This window comes from Bombyx mandarina, chromosome 17, assembly GCF_030267445.1.
Source record: "Bombyx mandarina strain Sakado chromosome 17, ASM3026744v2".
Taxonomy (NCBI): Eukaryota; Metazoa; Arthropoda; class Insecta; order Lepidoptera; family Bombycidae; genus Bombyx; species Bombyx mandarina.
The window spans coordinates 12,576,583-12,595,747 of record NC_143223.1 but is presented as its reverse complement, the minus strand read 5'-3'; the positions used below and the strand labels follow the sequence as shown (position 1 = coordinate 12,595,747).

Genomic DNA, 19,165 nt, shown 5'->3' with positions numbered 1-19,165 from the left:
CCATAACCACGCGCGACGGTAACCACTTTGCACGTCTTCCTACAAAGGTAATCAGAATGTAATGCATAATTGACTGAAGAAAAAAGAATACATAATATGAAAAAACATGGATTGTTTAAATATTACAACAGTCATTTCAGTAAATACCACAATGACATTATTAAAGCAATTATCAAAATAAAAACAACAAAGATTTAGAAGAACTACAGATTATGAAGAACTTAAAGAGCTACAAATTTAACATGTCCGAAGTCCGAATCAGAACGAATATCATAAGTTTTATAACGCTAAAATCAACTAAAATCCGAGTTAATAAATCCCGGTCCCATTAAGTTATTACTTGGCGAACGAATCTTCCTCGGTGGGGGTGAGCTGCCTTCGAACTCGCTTACAACCCGCTTTTATCCTGGCTCTTATATAAAAGTGGCATTAATACGTTCTGAAACTTGGGCCCTATTGAATCTGTGAAGTTTTGGATTCAATGTTCTCGAGTTTGTTGCGACTAGTCTTATTCAATAAAGTGTGTTCTTAAACTGCTCTGGATTCGTGTCAGCCGGGTTTCTATATTTTCCTTTGAAGATGTTGATTGGCTGTTTCTTTGTTATCTCTAACAAAGCGTAGAATCGAAAAAGCACTGACGATTCATTACCAGTCTTTTTGTTTCAAAGTTATACGTAAATGTTATTGTGTAACATTTATCTGTGTATATGACAATATTTTTACAAGTACATATTATGTATATTTTTGTTGTTAATAGTATCCCTAGTAAATTTTGAACAGCTAAATGCAACGCAGAAAATGTAATTTTATTTCGTAAAATAAAAAAAAGCCTCTAACTGTTTAGACAGACGAAGATGGAAGAGCTCACAGCTCATCTGATTTTAAGTATGTAAATGCCACCAGTCACCTTGAATTGAACTTTCAATTGTATTGTATATTATCTAGCTACCTCTTCTGCGTAGCTACCCGCCTTGCTACTACTTTTTTAGTATTTATAACACAAGTTAACCTTCACAGCAGAAGTCGCCCGTAAACACATTTTAGTCAAATTTCTCTTTAGATATGTTGTAGAGAATTATTTTAATTACAACAACTCTGGAGGGAAAGCAATTGTGTTTATTATGTTGAATACGTCAGATACTACGAAGTTCAAGTTCGAAACGTGTGTGTGAATTAAAATTACTTTACCCGTCATAAATACATCAGTGTCACACTAAACTATTTTACATTGGCTCTGTGGTTATTCATTTTCCGTACTTAAAATACGATGTTACAATAGCTGAGTTATGCGGTCACTGAAACTGAAGAATGTTTTTACTTGTAGTAGGACCTCTTGTGAGTCCGCACGGGTTGGTACCACCACCCTGCCTATTTCTGCAGTGAAGCAGTAATGCGTTTCGGTCTGAAGGGTGGGGTAGCCGATGTAACTATGCTGAGACCTTACAACTTATATCTCAAAAGTAGTCTAAATTAGCGGGAGTATTTCCCGGACAAGAAAGAAAGATGATGAATGGACGTGTTGTATGAAGCTTGAAAGTGCGAGAGGCATAAAAGCGAGAACTAGTATGGATGAGAAAACATAAGATCCCGTTTAATCTACGAACGGGGAAAGGCAGAAAAAAAAATAAAAAAAAAAAAACTTATATCTCAAGGTGGGTGGCGCATTTACGTTGTAGATGTCTATGGGCTCCAATAACTACTTAATACCAGGTGGGCTGTGAGCTCGCCCACCCAATAAAGCAATAAATAAATAAAAACTGGCTAGGCTAATACCTGGAAATACCTTTTGATGGACTAAAATTTTTCGTAGCTCACTCAGGTATATAAGTTATCTAAAAATAGTTATAAATAGGCATCTACGCATATAATTTAAAGAAGATTCGATAACATTCTCCAAATATTGTAGATGTCATATTAAATATTAATTTTATTAACTTATTTGTTTGTTGCTTATAGTAAAGTAGTATATTTTGATTTGCAATTTTATCAATGTAACATGTAATCTTATGTTTTTCGAGTAATTAAAGTGTAAATTTTAAAATAAAAAATTGTATATAATAGTTTTTTTCGATTTTTTGCATTTTCTGAGAAGATTTACTATAGTAATATATATATATATATATATATATATATATATATATATATGTGTATATTTCACCATCGGAAAGTAGAGATTTCAACGAACAGAAAACATACCAACTTTTTGGAAAAATCTGATATTTTGACGGGTGAATTTTCCATTGAAAATTAGGGTGCTTTTTCGATATTAATTCAAAATAAGGTGAATAAATAAATATTTCTAATCAAATAAATTACAGCGTATTTGGCACATAAAAAGGTAAGTTCAGCAAATTTCGTGAAAAAAGTTTTTGTTTTTAAAAAGATAAAAATAAAAAACCAAAAACTTGGTTTTTTGAATTTTTCACATAAATTTTGAGGTTATGTGAAAAACGTGTAAATACAAAAGTTTTAGATCTTTTTATTACCTACAACTGTACTATTTGACTTTTTTCCATAAGACTTTTAGTTTTGCCGGAAATCGAGAAAAACCGTTTTTTACACTTAAACTACCCCCCCCCCCCATCCCCTTCCCGACCTCAGATCGCCCGTAAATTATTTTTCCTTTCATTTTTATAATATTCCCCTCCTTTTCTAATGGGTTTCATCCTACTAATATTTTTTATGTTTTAAAAATTATCGACCCTGGTCCTTAAGAGCATCATTGGAAAAAAAAAAATATGGTTTCTTTTCGAGTTTATTTTTATTTTGCGCTCATTCGAATCGTTGTCTCTATTCTGAGTATTTCGTCAGCGAAGCAGTCATGACAATAGGTCGATCACAAAATTGTCATGCCTATTCTCTAGTTACTACAAGATTAGATCATCTAATGTTAAAAAAATATATTTATTTATTTTCGTTTTCGATTTTCATTTTCGTGACTGATAAGAGTATCTGAAATTCTCTTATATTAGCGTCAACTTTCTTCTTTGTTAAAGTTCCAGTTTTTTGTTTTCTTGAGCGATTATTTGGATTTTGCTAAATCTTGTAAAATGGTTAGCGCCACGGTTCAGACCATATTGACAAACTGCAAACACTGTAGTCCTACGTGTCCACAAGAACTGTAAATAGATTAATATAATGACTTATAGATGAAGACAAAATATAATGACTACAAAACATGTGATACTATATTAATTAAGCCGTAAAGGTACTTTTTTTCAATTTGCTAATTTATAATAGTGTCATTCGTCACCAAGTTATCAGTAAATAATTCAAAGCGTAACGAAATTGTACAATTAAAATAATATTCAATAATAAAATTCAATTAAAATCATTCAATAATAACTTAAGTCTGACAAAAACCTGAGATAAAGCTAAAAAGAAATACTTGCAATTTACAACGGAAGAAGTCCTGCAATGGACGCTAATCAGATACGGGTCCAAGTCTCCAAGATCGGTTCAAAGAACTGCTTATAAGGACCGCGTCCGTCGGAATCAGATAAGAATTAGCTCTGTTCTAAAGACTGACTTCACTTACGAATGGGAAGGGTAAGTATAAAGCAGCGTGAAGCACGTACCGTCCAAATGGCAGTTTAGCTACGAAGTTAACAGTTCTTGGTTATCTACTTATATTTGGAAATATTTAAGTAACTATGCTGAGACCTTAGAACTTATATCTCAAGGTGGGTGGCGCATTTACGTTGTGGATGTCTATGGGCTCCAGTAACCACACTAGGTGGGCTATGAGCTCGTCCATCCATCTAAGCAATAAAAAAATAAAAAAAAAGTAAGTAAGTAATAATAAATAACTGGGAACAAATCACTAAAATCCGCTATGTTGGATAAGTTTTTTATCATTGCCTGAGCATTGACGGCCTGGGGATAATAGTTTAACATAAAACTTACACCATGCCAATGGTTTTTTTTTATGATTGAGAGTTTACTGGTGGCCTGGAGGCCTTTTCAGTTTCACCAGGACAGGTGGGCGAGCAAAGGCTCAGCCAGGAGGGGTGGAATTTGCTAACAGCTACCCGAGCGCTAACAGCTACCCGAGCATGCCAATGGTGAATAATTAAATGGAATAGCAAAACAAACAAGTCGCAATGCTAGCCTAACTTACTCGACACTAATGTAAGAGTCGCATTATAGTAATTTCACATTATATGTAGAAGGCTTAAATATACTTCCTACGACCGCATTAAAATTCAAATACTATGCAAATAGGCCACACCGGGTGACTTTACGTGTCAATTTGGATACACCACTGGACGCCAACCCTATAAATATTAAAGATGGAAATCGGGACATAGTGTAGAAGACGACAGAAATAATACTAATGTATTAAATTATTGTGCTTAGTAGCCTTTATAGTATATATTATATGTAAAAAAATATTATTGATTTGCTGGTTGGAAGAGCTCACGGCCAACCCGGTGTTAAGTGTTTACCGGAGCCCATAGACATCTACAACGTAATGCAGCCACCCACATTTAGATATGAGTTGTAAGGTCTCACTTTTTTAACAGTACAACGGCTCCCTCTCCCTTCAAAACGAAACGCACTACTGCTTCATGGCAGAAATAGGCAGGGTGGTGGTATCTACCCGGCGGACTCACAATACGTCCGACCACCAGTAATCTTCAGTATTCTATGTAATGTACACAAATTAATATTGAAATGAGACATCACAGATTACAATACCTATAGTAATGAAGAATACAATTTGACTTTACAATTTAATACATACAATCAAACAAATAGTCTCAGGGTTGTAACGTTTTTGTATATTTACAATAAATCATTATTGAAATAAGACACTACAGACTAAGACACTACTACACACAACCATTCTGGCAACCTGTAATACCGTAAAATGTATTTAATTAGAGAGGGCTCTGCCTTTTTTGGTTTTATCCCAAGGGAAACGGATGGGAGAGGAAAGGAGGCTTAAATTCAGTTTCACTATCACACTGACACCCCACGGATTGGTGATTTTGTCCAACCTAAAAAAAACGTAAGTCCTAATCCGTTGTCACCACCGTTCTGCTTCTTTTATTCAAAAAGTAGTGACAAAAAATAATTGGTTGTCTATAAAATCGGTTTACGGACCATAGTTTCACGTAATAACTTCAGTAGCAGAACTATTCGAACTGATAAATGTGTCACAAGCCAACGTTTGGGCTGATCGTGCCTTTTTATCGCTTGTTCCACGCTCTCGCTTGCACGCTCAGGTGGAACGTGACACCTTTTCGTGGCGTAGCCGGTGTTCATCTATTTATAAGACATTATCACAAAAAGAAGAAGGAAGGCAGGGAGCTTCTGCCCGGGTAGTGGGGTTCGCCCCGAGGCCCGCCCCGTGCCCCCGTAAGGGGTTACGACGACCCGTTTGATTGAAAGAAGGAGAAAGGATTGAGAAATATTTCGACCTCAACTAACAACGAAATCGATCCAAATAAACAATCAAAGTTTCCAATAAAATTGATAATTATTTTACTTTTCTTTTCAACTATTTCTACTATTTTTTTGTATTATTCACGTTTAAGAAACATAAGGTATGGTGGGAACGCCAGCGCATAGAAACTGCTTTGCTTGACCACCGATATCAATAAATCCACATTGTTGATGGCCAACCGTTACTGCGAATTATTATTATACGAAGACTATTATACTAAGTACTCAGGGCAGAATTAAAACGGATATCGCGAAACTAATGTAACTGCGAATGTATTGCCTGAAAATCATCTGATTAATATCATTTTAATACTTACTAAGCATGATACGATATAATACCACTGACGTCGTCTACACTGTGTCCGCCAATTTGAGGTCGACGTCCGTAATCTTTAGGCGCTCAATAATAATTAAAGAGAGATAATTTATTTCAAGGAATGTTGAATTCAGCAAACATAAAGTCTACTGCAATTACATGGTGATGGTATGATAATTGATTCTTTTGGATAATTTTAAAGGTGTTCTGTATATGTCTACTTTAGAAGATACTGTATACGACGGTAGCTTCCATGGAAAAACCTCATTTCTTTTGCCTTGCCTTTTTTTATTCTGTAGTTTGATGAATGAATGCACGGCTCACCTGATCTTACGCAACCAGCGGATATTACAATATGAACGCCGACCTCAACCTTGAGGTCTAAGGGTCATGGCACACTACGCAAGCACGGCAACGGCACCGCTCCAACCCAGCCATTAGCTTGTCATTTGAATTTGACCCTTAAATCGTATGTCGTATAATATGTTTCATAACGTCAGTATAAAAGCCAACAGCGGCAGCTAGCGGTAGCCAAAATTCAATACAGAGTCGTGCGGCAGCTGTGCCCTTACCGTGCCGTTATAGTGTGCCATGCCCTTAAGGGTCATTTTTTAGAACAACTATCCCACTTTTCAGTCGCATCGCTTAATACAACTAACTGGACCGGCTGTTATATTCTTTAAGTCATGTAGACTTTTGTGCCGGATAGCGAATGCTAATATATAGATCTATATATTAATACGTGAAGCAATAACTTTGTATCCCTTTTTACGAAAATTGCGCGAACGGAGGAGTATGAAATTTCTCACACTTATAGAAAATATAGAGAAGAAGTGCCCAATGCTATTTTTTTTAATTAATCCATAAAAGATAGTTTAAATCAATAAAGAAAACATTACACACACTACCATGTATTTGACACAACACATACATAAAAATATACTCTTTGTTTACTGTCAATTGTGAAACTTTTGTTATTGTATAGTCTGTGGTCGAATTGAAAATAGATTGATATTGTTTGTCTTTATTATTATTGATCTACAGTGCAGTTTTATCGAATTATGATAGTGTTTGAAAATAGAGCCATAATAATGCTTAAACTTATAATTTCTATTAACTATAGTCGAATTTCGACTACTGCAGGGCCACTAGTTCTATATAAAGAGTCATTTCGGATACAAGCAACGTAAATAACTTCGTCAATTTTAATGAGGATACTAACTGAATTGACCAACGACAAACACGTTTAATGCTTGATTAAAAATTTCACAGCGATCAAAATGCAATTCAATTAATCTGCAATATTCAGTAGACATTGTGTTATTGTTTTGGACCGACGCCCAAAAGGATTAACTATTATTAAAGTAAACGGTACGGTAGGCAGTGGCTTGGCTCTGCCCCTGGCATTGCTGATGTTTTTTTTTATTGCTTAAATGGGTGGACGAGCTCACAGCCCACCTGGTGTTAAGTGGTTACTGGAGCCCATAGACATCTACAACGTAAGTGCGCCACCCACCTTGAGATATAAGTTCTAAGGTCTCAGTATAGTTACAACGGCTGCCCCACTCTTCAAGCTGAAACGCATTACTGCTTCACGGCAGAAATAGGCAGGGCGGTGGTACCTACCCGTGCGGACTCACAAGAGGTCCTACCACCCGTGAAATTGAGCTAACTAATCGCTTTCGTTTCGTTTGGTGCTATGATTTTGGTTAAGTAGATTATTTCGATATTTGTATCAACTGCTTTTGACGTAGGACGCATTAGTCCCAAGCAGGAACTTAATCCTGTATTATTATTACCTAATACACACTAAAAAACGACTACATACAGATCCCAAATACAAATTAACTTCAATGAATGAGTCTGACGGGAAATCGAACCTCTGTCCCGTGGTGTAGGTAATAATAAGAAGCACCAACCACTCGATAATAAACTAATAGCATTATTCTTCTTTTATTCAATTGATATTGACATTGGTTGGAGATTTACACTGATATCGGTTATATACGGTTTCCATATTGATTGCGATTTAATATTATGCACGGGTAGATTCATAGATGTTTCTACCGTGAAACTTCCTTGCATTAAGTTATCAAATATAATTTTGTATCAAAGCAATTGAATCATACGTCTTGAATTTTCAGTGGTGTAAATGTTTAGTAGTATCGTCGGACTCCGGTGACCACATTCCGTCAGATGGTCGGTCCATGACGTCGTCTAGGGTAAACTAAAATAATCATACCTGTAGTGTAGTTTGTATAGATTGCATTACTCCATAAAAGGAGCAAAACTGTTGTTCCAACGAGCACCGCAAATTTTATAACCGGTATACAGCCAAACGCACGGTGACTGTATGGCGCCTTTTTTTTGCCCTACCTATGCTGATAGCCTTGAGAGGCTATTTCAGCTTCTCCCTAGCGTGTAGATTACCACCGTCCGATTCTGACGCGCAGTAGTAGTGCGTTCTGATTTCAACGTGAAACCAATCATCATTCTCCTGCCCTTCTCCCTGTCACCTGGGGTCGACGCAACATGTTTTCTCCTTCCATACTCTTCGATCATATACCATTTCTTCGCTCACTCCCCTCTTACACATATTGTCTTTGACGCAATCTATCTGTTTCTTCTTAATTCTATCTTTTTCTACATGAAACTAATCGTCCTCTTAAAATTATAAACGCGAAAGTTTTTATGAATGTATATATGTTTGTTACTCTTTCACGCAAAGACTACTGAATTGGTTTTGTTGAAACTTTACAATAATATAGCTTACACGTCAGAATAACACATAGGCTATAATTTATAAAGATATAATGTAAATTACCCAAAACATAACGATAAGTGTGAAGTAAGTAGGAAATAAATCTGCGATCTGCGAACTATTCTGGCGTGCGCCGTACAAACTGTTGGAGTTACACGTGTACCTAATAATGTAAAATAAAAATGTTAATCATATATATACCAACAAAAATTTTAAAGCTATTATCGCCAAAATAGTGAACCATGAATATAAGAAAAGGAAATATTAGATTTTTTGTTTTGTTACGTTCTTTTTTTTCTTGTGTCTGTTACTGTCGGGAGCAGATTTGTATAAGAGAAAATTCAATAAGATATCAATAATAAACTACAGTTCCCGAAGCGACTCGAGGGCGGGTCGCTAGTTATACAATTGAGACCTCAATATCATGCCTCAAAGTATGTGGCGACATCCACGATGATGATAACAGACCAAAAACTTTACATCATTCAAATCGTTCATTTATTTTCACTCAACAATAAATAATAGTTTAAAAAACCTAACAAAACACGCTTTTATAGAAAATCTAACTAAAAAATAGAAAATAAATTTTAATAAATTTGAATTAAAAATAATATCAGTGGTGATATTATCATGCACCCCACGCTTTTTTAATAATAAAACCATTTTTCTTAGTCTATTTTTAATTCAACTAAATTATTATTTATTTTTGATTTTTTAGTTGAATTTCAATTTCTTGATTTTTTTTTCATTTTTTTTTAAATGCAATATTAATGTCATCGGTCCTTAATAAGTATACCATATTTCGAGTTAATTCGACGTTTTGAAGGGGGTCAAAATCATGTTCAAAGATTCCGTTACAAACATACATGACATACGTCTGATATAATAAAAGCGTATTAAAAATATAAACTAACGGAACGAGCAGTGACCTCACCTTCGACTTAGCAATATGAATATCAATGTATATAGTAAATAAAGGTCACGAAAAAAAACTTAAAAGCCGCCGAGAGCGGCTCTCAAACTTTGTCTCAAGGGGTGTTGAGGGGGGGCCTTAACAAGGGCAAGGGTTTATTGAGTTGCCGATTCGATTCGTCAACTTTGATGGAGGAACTTGTGTTGCGTTTGATTTGAGTTCAAAGAGATTCGAGTAAGGCCAGGAAGCTTTGATTAAGAGTGATTCAATTTTTTTTTTAATTTTGTATTGTTTAAAATTTTCACCGGGGGCGAGCGAATTTGAGAAAATTTTGGTAATTGTACTTAGCAATTTTGTTCCTTCGTCGATTATTAATATTGAGATGTAAAATTGGAATCAGATCGGCCAAAAGCATTCGGATTATTTATTGAAGTTTGTCTTTGAATAGATTTATTTATTACATTACTGGTGGTAGGACCTCTTGTGAGTCCGCGCGGGTAGGTACCACCACCCTGCCTATTTCCGTCGTGAAGCAGTAATGCGTTTAGGTTTCAAGGGTGGGGCAGTCGTTGTAGCTATACCGAGGCCTTAGAACTTATATCTCAAGATGGGTGGCGCATTCACGTAGTAGATGTCTATGGGCTCTAGTAACCACTTAACACCAGGTGAGCTGTGAGCTCGTCCACTCATCTAAGCAATAAAAATTGTAGGTGGGTAGGTACCCTTGTAGGTAGATGAGCATACCGCTCACCTGATGGTGAGTGGTAACCGTCGCCAATGCCAGGGGCATAGCCAACCCGCTACCTACCGTAAATACCAAGTTAGTTGTTATCCTTTAAGTTATTGCATATTATCCATCAAACACGTAATTATTAAGATTTGTAAACAAAGAAACCCTCCTTATAAATCTTCGTACTTACGTTGATAACACATACGAAAATCTTAAAATTTATCCTGGCAGATGTGCGCCGCGTTGTGACATGTGGAACAAATTCTCTCTTGTGGCTACTACGGATATGTGGTGCAAATAACAGGATAAGGCGTTTCGCGACACTTCAAAACTTTAGCAGAAATATTATTTATTTATTAAATTTATTTACTTATACCTACGGCTGTTCGCCTCGCGGATGAATCTGGACTGCCCAATCATGCAACACTGGACACGTGTGCATGTAGAGCACTCTGGATCCAAACCAGCATTTTAGGTTAAGGTAGTTTTGATGTTAATTTTGAGTTTTTGTTTTATTATTATTATTTGTTTTTTGTTTTTTATCATTATTATTGCTTTTGTTTTGTTCCAAAATTGTAGTTATTATTTTTATTTAATTCTGGTATAAATGAAATGTTAATGAATGTATTATGGATGCAAAATCTGAAGTAAATGAAATAAATAAGGGCAAATAAAATTAAGTTATTCAATATCCAAAAATTATTCATTGTTTTTTTTTATTAAATTATTCTTACTCTTGTAATTTCAAGATGTTGTTATCTATTGCACTGTCGATTGCATCTATAATTGAGGTGACATCTGTCGTGTACTTCTTGTCATGTTGTCAATGTTTCATATGGATGATCACTTTGTTACATAGTGCAACTTAACAATAAATTTACTGGTGGTAGGACCTCTTGTGAGTCCGCGCGGGTGGGTACCACCACCCTGCCTATTTCTGCCGTGAAGCAGTAATGCGTTTCGGTTTGAAGGGTGGGGCAGCCGTTGTAACTATACTTGAGACCTTAGAACTTGTATCTCAAGGTGGGTGGCGCATTTACGTTGTGGATGTCTATGGGCTCCAGTAACCACTTAACACCAGGTGGGCTGTGAGCTCGTTCACCCATCTAAGCAATAAAAAAAAAAAAAATCTAGTTCAGGTCTGTTTGATTGTTTATTAATTTAATCGAGAAAGACGGAATCTTGCTGGACTGTGGGTTTCATTGTCGATCGTAATCAACAAGTTAATTAAAAAAAAACACACACACTTATTCAGAAATTTAGAATAATTTATATTGTTCCGAACATTAATTAATGTTTTCGGTGCTATGCTGCTAAAGAGTTTATTCATAATTTTCGATCTTTATTTTACAACTTTATTAGTATAACAATTTTTTTAGATAATGATTAATAAATAAAATTTGTCATAAAACGCTAACCTCTCGAATATTATACCATCTCATTCGCGAGTTTTGAACCGGAGCCAAAATTGAATTTCTCCGCTCTATTGCAGTATATGCGATAATATTATTGCTCTGAATGCGAAACGTGTTATCTTAACATCTGTTCTGTTTGTTCATATCATATTTTATTTTACAAAATAACAATTTGATATTAATATACGTAATAATCCATTTACATTTCTTTTGATGCAATAAAGTGCGAAATGTTGCTATCTATGCTTAAAACTTAGGGGATTTTGCTACATAACTTGCATACTATGCTATGTACTGGATTAATTAATTGAGAAAACCGATAGAGATAGTTAGACCGTTTATTGCAAAGTATTGTACTTTCTACACACCGTCTTAATTAGGAAGAGTAAGTTATTTGATTAAACGACTCTATACAATGAGTAGATAAAGTGTAGATGCGGCATTTAATATTTGATACAGAATACATTAGGGCACGGATTAAGCATTTAAGAGTTATGTGCATACGCCACAACTAGATAAAAAGCTATGTTAAGAATGACATTGCCATAATAGCTACGAGCTATATGTGTAGCGATCACAGCTGCCCACTCTCTCAAGCCAAGGTAAAAGTCGTAGGTATCCGCTGGATGCGGGCAGCCTAAACTGGTCTATGAGAGAGAGAGAGGGAGAGAGAGAGAGAAAGAGAAAGAGAGAGAGAGAGACAGAGAGAGGGATAGAGAAAAGGAGAGAGAGATAAGATAGTTTATTGAAAACCAAAAAACAATTGACAATCGGAAGTGATTGAACATTTAAATTGAAATTACCCATCTCGTTCAAGAAAGCTACGTACAAGTCAAGTTAATAAGGAGCGTGTAAAAGCCGACATTTCCGCCCTTTACAAAGGTGAAAAATCGTACAACCTCTTTATAAGTACCGAATAGCGTGCCATGTTAATGTACCGACCAACCGTCGCCGCGTCGTTTAAAAAGACACTTAACCGTTAATGGAATCTTTTCTATTCGTGGTTCGTAGCCAAACGCTGAACTCACATTAGATAAACACACTCCTGCTTGTACATATTTTGTATAGTCACATACGTTTCACGTGAGCATCACATTCGTGTCTCGGGTTCTAAATCATTTTATTAACAACTAGCGGCCCGCTTCGGCTCCGCTCGGGACTTTAACAAAAATTTCAACGATATTTGACGTTGTTTTATTTTCTTAAATAAAAGAACACTTATTGCCGCATAACTATAACAGTTAAACATATGCTGTCGCGACACTTTTTGTTAATAATAATGTGTTCTAAAAAGTCGTACTACATTATTTTATTCTATCATCAATAGTTTAGTTAGCAGCGCACCCGACGCAAAGAATGTTTTAGGTAATTTTTTTACACCTTAGGTTACATTATTGGAGTTTTAGTAAGGATCCCTAATTTTTTTCAAAAAAGATTATATAGATATAATCACTCAGGAATAGTGTAGCTTCCAAACAGTGAAAGGATTTTTCAAATCGTTTCCGTAGTTTTGGAGCCTATTTAATACAAACAAACAAATCTTTCCTCTTTATAATATTAGTATAGACAAAAAGGATAGATTTCAATAAAGTGGTTTTTTTTTGCTTAGGTGGGTGGACGAGCTCACAGCCCACCTGGTGTTAAGAATGGTTACTGGAGGCCATAGACATCTACTACGTAAATGCGCCACCCTTTTTTTTTTTTTTATTTTTTTTTTATTGCCTTTGTAGGTATACACCTTGAGATATACCTAAGTTCTAAGGTCTCAAGTATAGTTACAACGGCTGCCCCACCCTTCAAACCGAAACGCATTACTGCTTCACGACAGAAATAGGCGGGGTGGTGGTACCTACCCGCGCGGACTCACAAGAGGTCCTACCACCAGTAATTACGCAAATTAAAATTTGCGGGTTTGATTTTTATTGCATATAATTCCTTCACCGTGGAAGTCAATCGTGAACATTTGTTGAGTATGTAATTCATTAGAAAAATTGGTACCCGCCCGGGATTCGAACACCGGTGCATCGCTCAACACAAATGCATCGGACGTCTTATCATTTTGGCCACGACGAGTGTATTTTGTCGTTTTTATTGATCTAGGTAGGTAAGACTACTACTTCCCACACTTTAAATGATCATCGTAGTTCATAGGCATCACAAACTTAATTACGTCATCGACCTTATAGTATTTTATAACAGCTGTCTCATACTTTAAAAATATGTGCTTGTGTAATGTATAACTACATAAAAAGACCTAAAGTTTGAACGATAGAGAATAAAGATAGAGAGAGAGAAATACTTCAGGAAATAAGTCTGTCATATTGTCCCTTGTGCTTAAAGTGTGCATAAATGGAAGGGAATCACAGTCGATATCTCGTCTTCTCGCATTAAAACTGTATAATCTCAAAACTTACTAATTTTACAGGAGAGTGTTTTAAAGGTTTAACATGTGATATTTTTAATATTAAATCATCTTTGCAACATTTATTTTTTATTAGTTACATTATGTATCTGTCTTTTAAAGTAAGATAAAATTATGTATTAATTTTGTTAGTAGTAGTCAAAATGTAGGTAAACTAAAACAAAAAACTAACACTAAACTATGCTCTTTTGACAGTATTTATGAGAAAAATACTGGTGGATACCAAATGACTCCGCATGTTAACTCAATTTCGAATTATTTTTGGAAATTGTACACTTTTAATGCGAAAAGACGATCTGCCTAAACGAATTGGCCGCTGAAGCTAAAAAACGAAGGCTGAACTCTTTCGTGAATATAAGTATTATCGCACACCACTTAAAATCTGCAACTCATAATAATTTGGCTATTCAAATTAACATTAATCATACCAACACTTACTGGTACATATTTCGACCATAGCGAGTAGATAACGTTCTACGATAAATATTACTCAAAATAAACAAAACAAAACAAAAAAAAAAAGTATAATAACTGTAGTATAATTGGTAAGAAAGTCATAAAGTCAAATGTACAAAAGCAATAAGATCATACGTGTGCATTTTCAATGCAAAAGTTCAAAATCAAAAAAGATGTGGGATGGTAGGGCGAAATCTAGTGAATAATTAGTTTAGCAACAAAATCTTTTATTCTTTCAAAAAAATATTACATACATATTCGTAATATTGTTATGTCAATTTTATATCTGTCATTTATATTTTCTTCATCTGTGTTGGAAACCTAACAAAATGGTATAAAACCTTTTTTATTGTTGTCGTTGTGGTTTTTGACATTACATTTGAATTTTGCATTTTGGAATGTCTTAGTTTTGTCATTCTCTTTTCATCCGTGCTATTGTACGCGATTTATAAAATTTCTAAAATATACAAATTTTATACGTGCAATCCTCGCGAGTTTATTTATCAAGTTCCTTGCCCATCCTAATCATACAGTCCACTACAATCTGTATATAAATAAATGAATTGCTGTTCGTTAGTCTCGCTAAAACTCGAGAGCGGCTGGACCGATTTGGTTAATTTTGATCTTGAATTATTCATGGAAGTCCAGAGAAGGTTTAAAAGGTAGATAAATATGAAAATGCTCGGAATGAAATATAAAAACAACAATTTTGTTTTTCATTCGGACGGATTCCTTTTGTTTGTTTTGAGTTTCTTTTATACAAATAGGTCTTTTAGTTATCAATTGATACACTACGAAGTCTGCTGGGTCAGCTAGTTTAAAATAAAACTAGTGTGCCAGTGTTAATTAACCAAAAAGTACCGATCATCCCACTCATTTCACGCGTTATCATATGTTTAGTGTTAAAGTGTACACCGAGTATTAGTAAAACTCACCCGTAGTTCGTTGAGGGTCGATCTGGGCGTGTAGGATCGAGAAGCCGGGTGCTATGATGGCGGGTAATGTCCGGGAACGCAATAAGGGCGGAGGTATGCGACGACCGCCGCCTCCGCCGAGCGCCTCCGCCGCTGCAGCCGCCGCCGCCGCCGCACTAGTACAAACAGAACGACCATTTATTTTTTTATTTAACAACATTGCTTGATAAATAATTCGACGCCAAGCTGTAACTATCGCTACTGTTTGTTAGCGCCAAAATAGCCTCTCAAGCCTCTCAACTTAGGAATTAAAAAAAAAATATATCGCATGGGAAGACCAGTGTGCTTAGTGCGAGTTTAACGTTCTCGATAGCGTAAAAGTTAACTTCTTTTCTTCTTTTGTTTATTGATCTACGTTTTAGTTTTTAGGTCTCTTAGGAGTAGATTCTTCTCCAATACCTTCAGGTTCGTCTTTACCAGAGTCTACTAGATATTCCGGCGCCTTAGTAACAGAAATTGACTTAATTACTTTAGTGCGTAGCGTAGGGCACCGGTGACCTACGTGGGAGTCAAAGGGTTAAAGCGGATTCAATTATATCCATACTCACGCAAAGTAATACAAACGCTAATTGTGTATACTTCATATTATATTTGTGTTACTCAATTAACCGAATTTGATGAAATTGAATGTATTAAATAACGTTGAACATAGAAAAACTCAAATAGAGGTCACATCAATACCAATCTGGAAAGATTTCTTCGAGAATTGGACTTGACACGGGTCGCGGGGGCACGCTGTATACGACGAAGAAAGAAAGACGAGAAAAAAGTTTAGTAAAAAACATAATATTATTTCTCTGAATTGATTTCAACATTTTCCCATAAATTATAATAAAATCTCACAATTATTAAGAATTACGTGACTCAATTTTTATTGATTTGATGGTTGAACGAGCTCATGGCACATCTGGCGTTAAGTGGTTACCGGAGCCCATAGACATCTGCAACGTAAATGTCGCCACCTACCTTGAAGCAAGAGTTGTAAGGCCTTAGTTTTTACAGCACAACGGCTGTCCTACCCTACAAACCGAAACGCATTACTGCTTCACGGCAGAAATAGGCAGGGTGGTGTTACCTACACGTGCGGCCTCACAATACGTCCTACCAACAGTAATCTTACAGTATTCTATGTAATGTACACAAAATTAATATTGAAATAGCCTTGAGAGGCTATTTCAGCTTCGCCATAACGTTTGTAGGTGAGCTCGCGGGGCTCAACCGGAGAGTTGCTAACACTGACCTTAGCAAGAGCAGTGCTTCGCAGAATCTACCACCGGTTCGGAAACGCGACCCACTGAGAAGATCCGGCGAGAAACTCAGTGGGCTGTGTCTGTGGGTTAATTTACTCGTCGAGCCCTTCGTCGCAAGCGACGGGTTCGACGAGGACGGTGACCGGAGTCACGTTTGCCTTTCAAGCGTCGATATATTCCTTTTGTATACATATAAGCAGTATAGTCGCGTGTTGTTTTGAAGTTCAGTGAAGGAACTCGGTTTTACAATCAAATCTTATGTCGTTTTCGTATGATCCTATTTCTGTATGTAATGCATCTTGTATCACCAAAGTGCATTTATGCAATAAAATGCCGCGTTATATTCATATAGGTTGGCTGAGTTCGGTACATATTTGTATTACATTATGCCGCGGCACGTATGCAAACGTTCTCGATCGTTCCGTCATTTTTAAGAATCGTGACAGCAATATATAAGATTTGGTCTACAAATTTTGCGCTTTCACGCTGTTCAACCTTCGTTTGTGTGAGATATTTATTGCTTTGACCAATATTTTCAATTTTATCGACAACACTATGTGATGATACTTTTAACATGAAACAAATGATAAAGTTCTTTAATTAATGTTGTACTTAAAGTTTATCTTCAATGGACCCATAAAAAATATACGTCAGTGCAACAATGAGTATGTGCACTTTAATTACGACAGTAAGAATTAAAGAGGAACCAAATATTATTGTTATTTGCTAGTAACAATACCGCAGAAGCGGCGTTGCTTTTAATTTATTGACAAAGTAATTCACATCCCACACGTCGCCTTGTACGTTGCAAAGAAATATGCTCCGCTATCAAACGTCGATCTCGAGAAACGACTCGTAAAATCAAGCGATATGGCAGCGGGCCTTATTGGTTTATTTCACGCCAACAGTAAAACGTACAAATGGAGAGCAAACACATCACGTTTACTGCACTGGTATGTAACCTTTTCATTTGGCTCCGTTGCTGTTTTTCATTACGGCGCTACGAATGTTATAATGCAATTTTGTAATTGTCGTTTACTGATTAAAACCATCATGACACTTGTCGATTACTTTCGGGGAATTATTAGATTGGTCTCTAATTGGTTTGGTGTTACTTTTGGTAGGACTATTGTCGTGGACTACGCCAATCAGGTTAAACAATAATAATCCTTACGACCCATTGACATTGTTCAAATTTATTCTGGCATTAATTGCTTTTGGAGCACTTAATCTTGTTTAGAGTAATGTGTTCTTTAGAGATGCTAAAGCACTATAACATGGAAGTTAAATTTGAAACTAAACTATTTCGAATTTAAGATCGTTTTCTCTGAGGATACAATTCCTAATTGAACTATAAAATGTTTATAACGAACAAATACTTTTCAGATTTCAATACAAGCTTTGGAAATAATACGCGCCACTAACAATCCGACCCTTAATTTAACAAACGCCCTCAAGATTAGAAACGATCTCGTCGAAGAAACATTTTTGGAACAAAAAGACGTTCTATTGGATATGGTATGAAGAAATATGGAAACTTATATGTTCATCGTATATTTAAGGTTATGGTCAAAAAGCAATGAATTAGCCTTTTTTTTGGGTTATCACTGAGTCATTCTTTTATTTATTATTGCTTAGATGGTTGGGCGAGCTCACGGCCCACCTGGTGCTAAGTGGTTACTGGAGCCCATAAACATCCACAACGTAAATGCGCCACCCACCCCGAGATACAAGTTATAAGGTCTCAAGTATAGTTACAGCGGCTGCCCCACCCTTCAAACCGAAACGCATTACTGCTTCACGGCAGAAATAGGCAGGGTGGTGGTACCTACCCGCGCGAGCTCACAAGAGGTCCTACCACCAGTATTGAAGGTATTGCATTATCGGTAGCCCAATTTGTGCCGGATCCTTGAACCACATTCCAAGCACATTAATTACAAGCTATTGTGTTCTTCTGTTGTATTCATGCCGGAGCTAGACAATACCAACTATACCGCTACAGCGAACCATAAAACCACACTGGAACTAGGCCCCGTAGGCCCGTAATGCTCACCGACGACTAAGCTAGCGGCAAACTTCTCTACGTACCCAATATTATTAGCCCGATAAAAGTGTTTAAGATAAAATCCAAAAGATTTCAAGTTTTCAGCGAAATTTTCACGTAAAAATGTATTATAATTCAGCTCTTTTTCTCAGTTAGAAGCCAAACTTAAAGAAGTAAGAGATAAAAAGAAGAGTCACAAGTCACCGAACAAAGCTGATATAAAGTTAAGCGCAAATGGCATCGTAGCGCTGGGCGAGAGTGATATTAAGCTTAAATATGGAAATAATGGTAAAACAAAATATGAATATTTCAGAACAGAGACGCAATCTCATTTTGTTCAACGGTAACTGGAGTATCTCGGAATAAAAACCCGAATCACATCATCACTGAGTTGCGGAGCGCTCACGGAGGAATCATAAGATACATCAGTCGC

At 36.1% G+C, this 19,165-nt stretch overlaps 1 protein-coding gene across 2 annotated transcripts in view; it reads right to left on the bottom strand.

Annotated features, from left to right (window-relative positions):
• Nucleotides 1-19,165, bottom strand: part of wake (ankyrin repeat and fibronectin type III domain containing protein wide awake) — a 284,830-nt gene that overhangs the window by 164,136 nt on the left and 101,529 nt on the right. For both annotated transcript variants that reach the window (XM_089734489.1, XM_089734493.1), the window contains exon 3: nucleotides 15,400-15,554. In XM_089734489.1, the coding sequence (XP_089590615.1) occupies nucleotides 15,400-15,554 (155 nt within the window). The remainder of the gene's footprint in view (nucleotides 1-15,399; nucleotides 15,555-19,165) is intronic.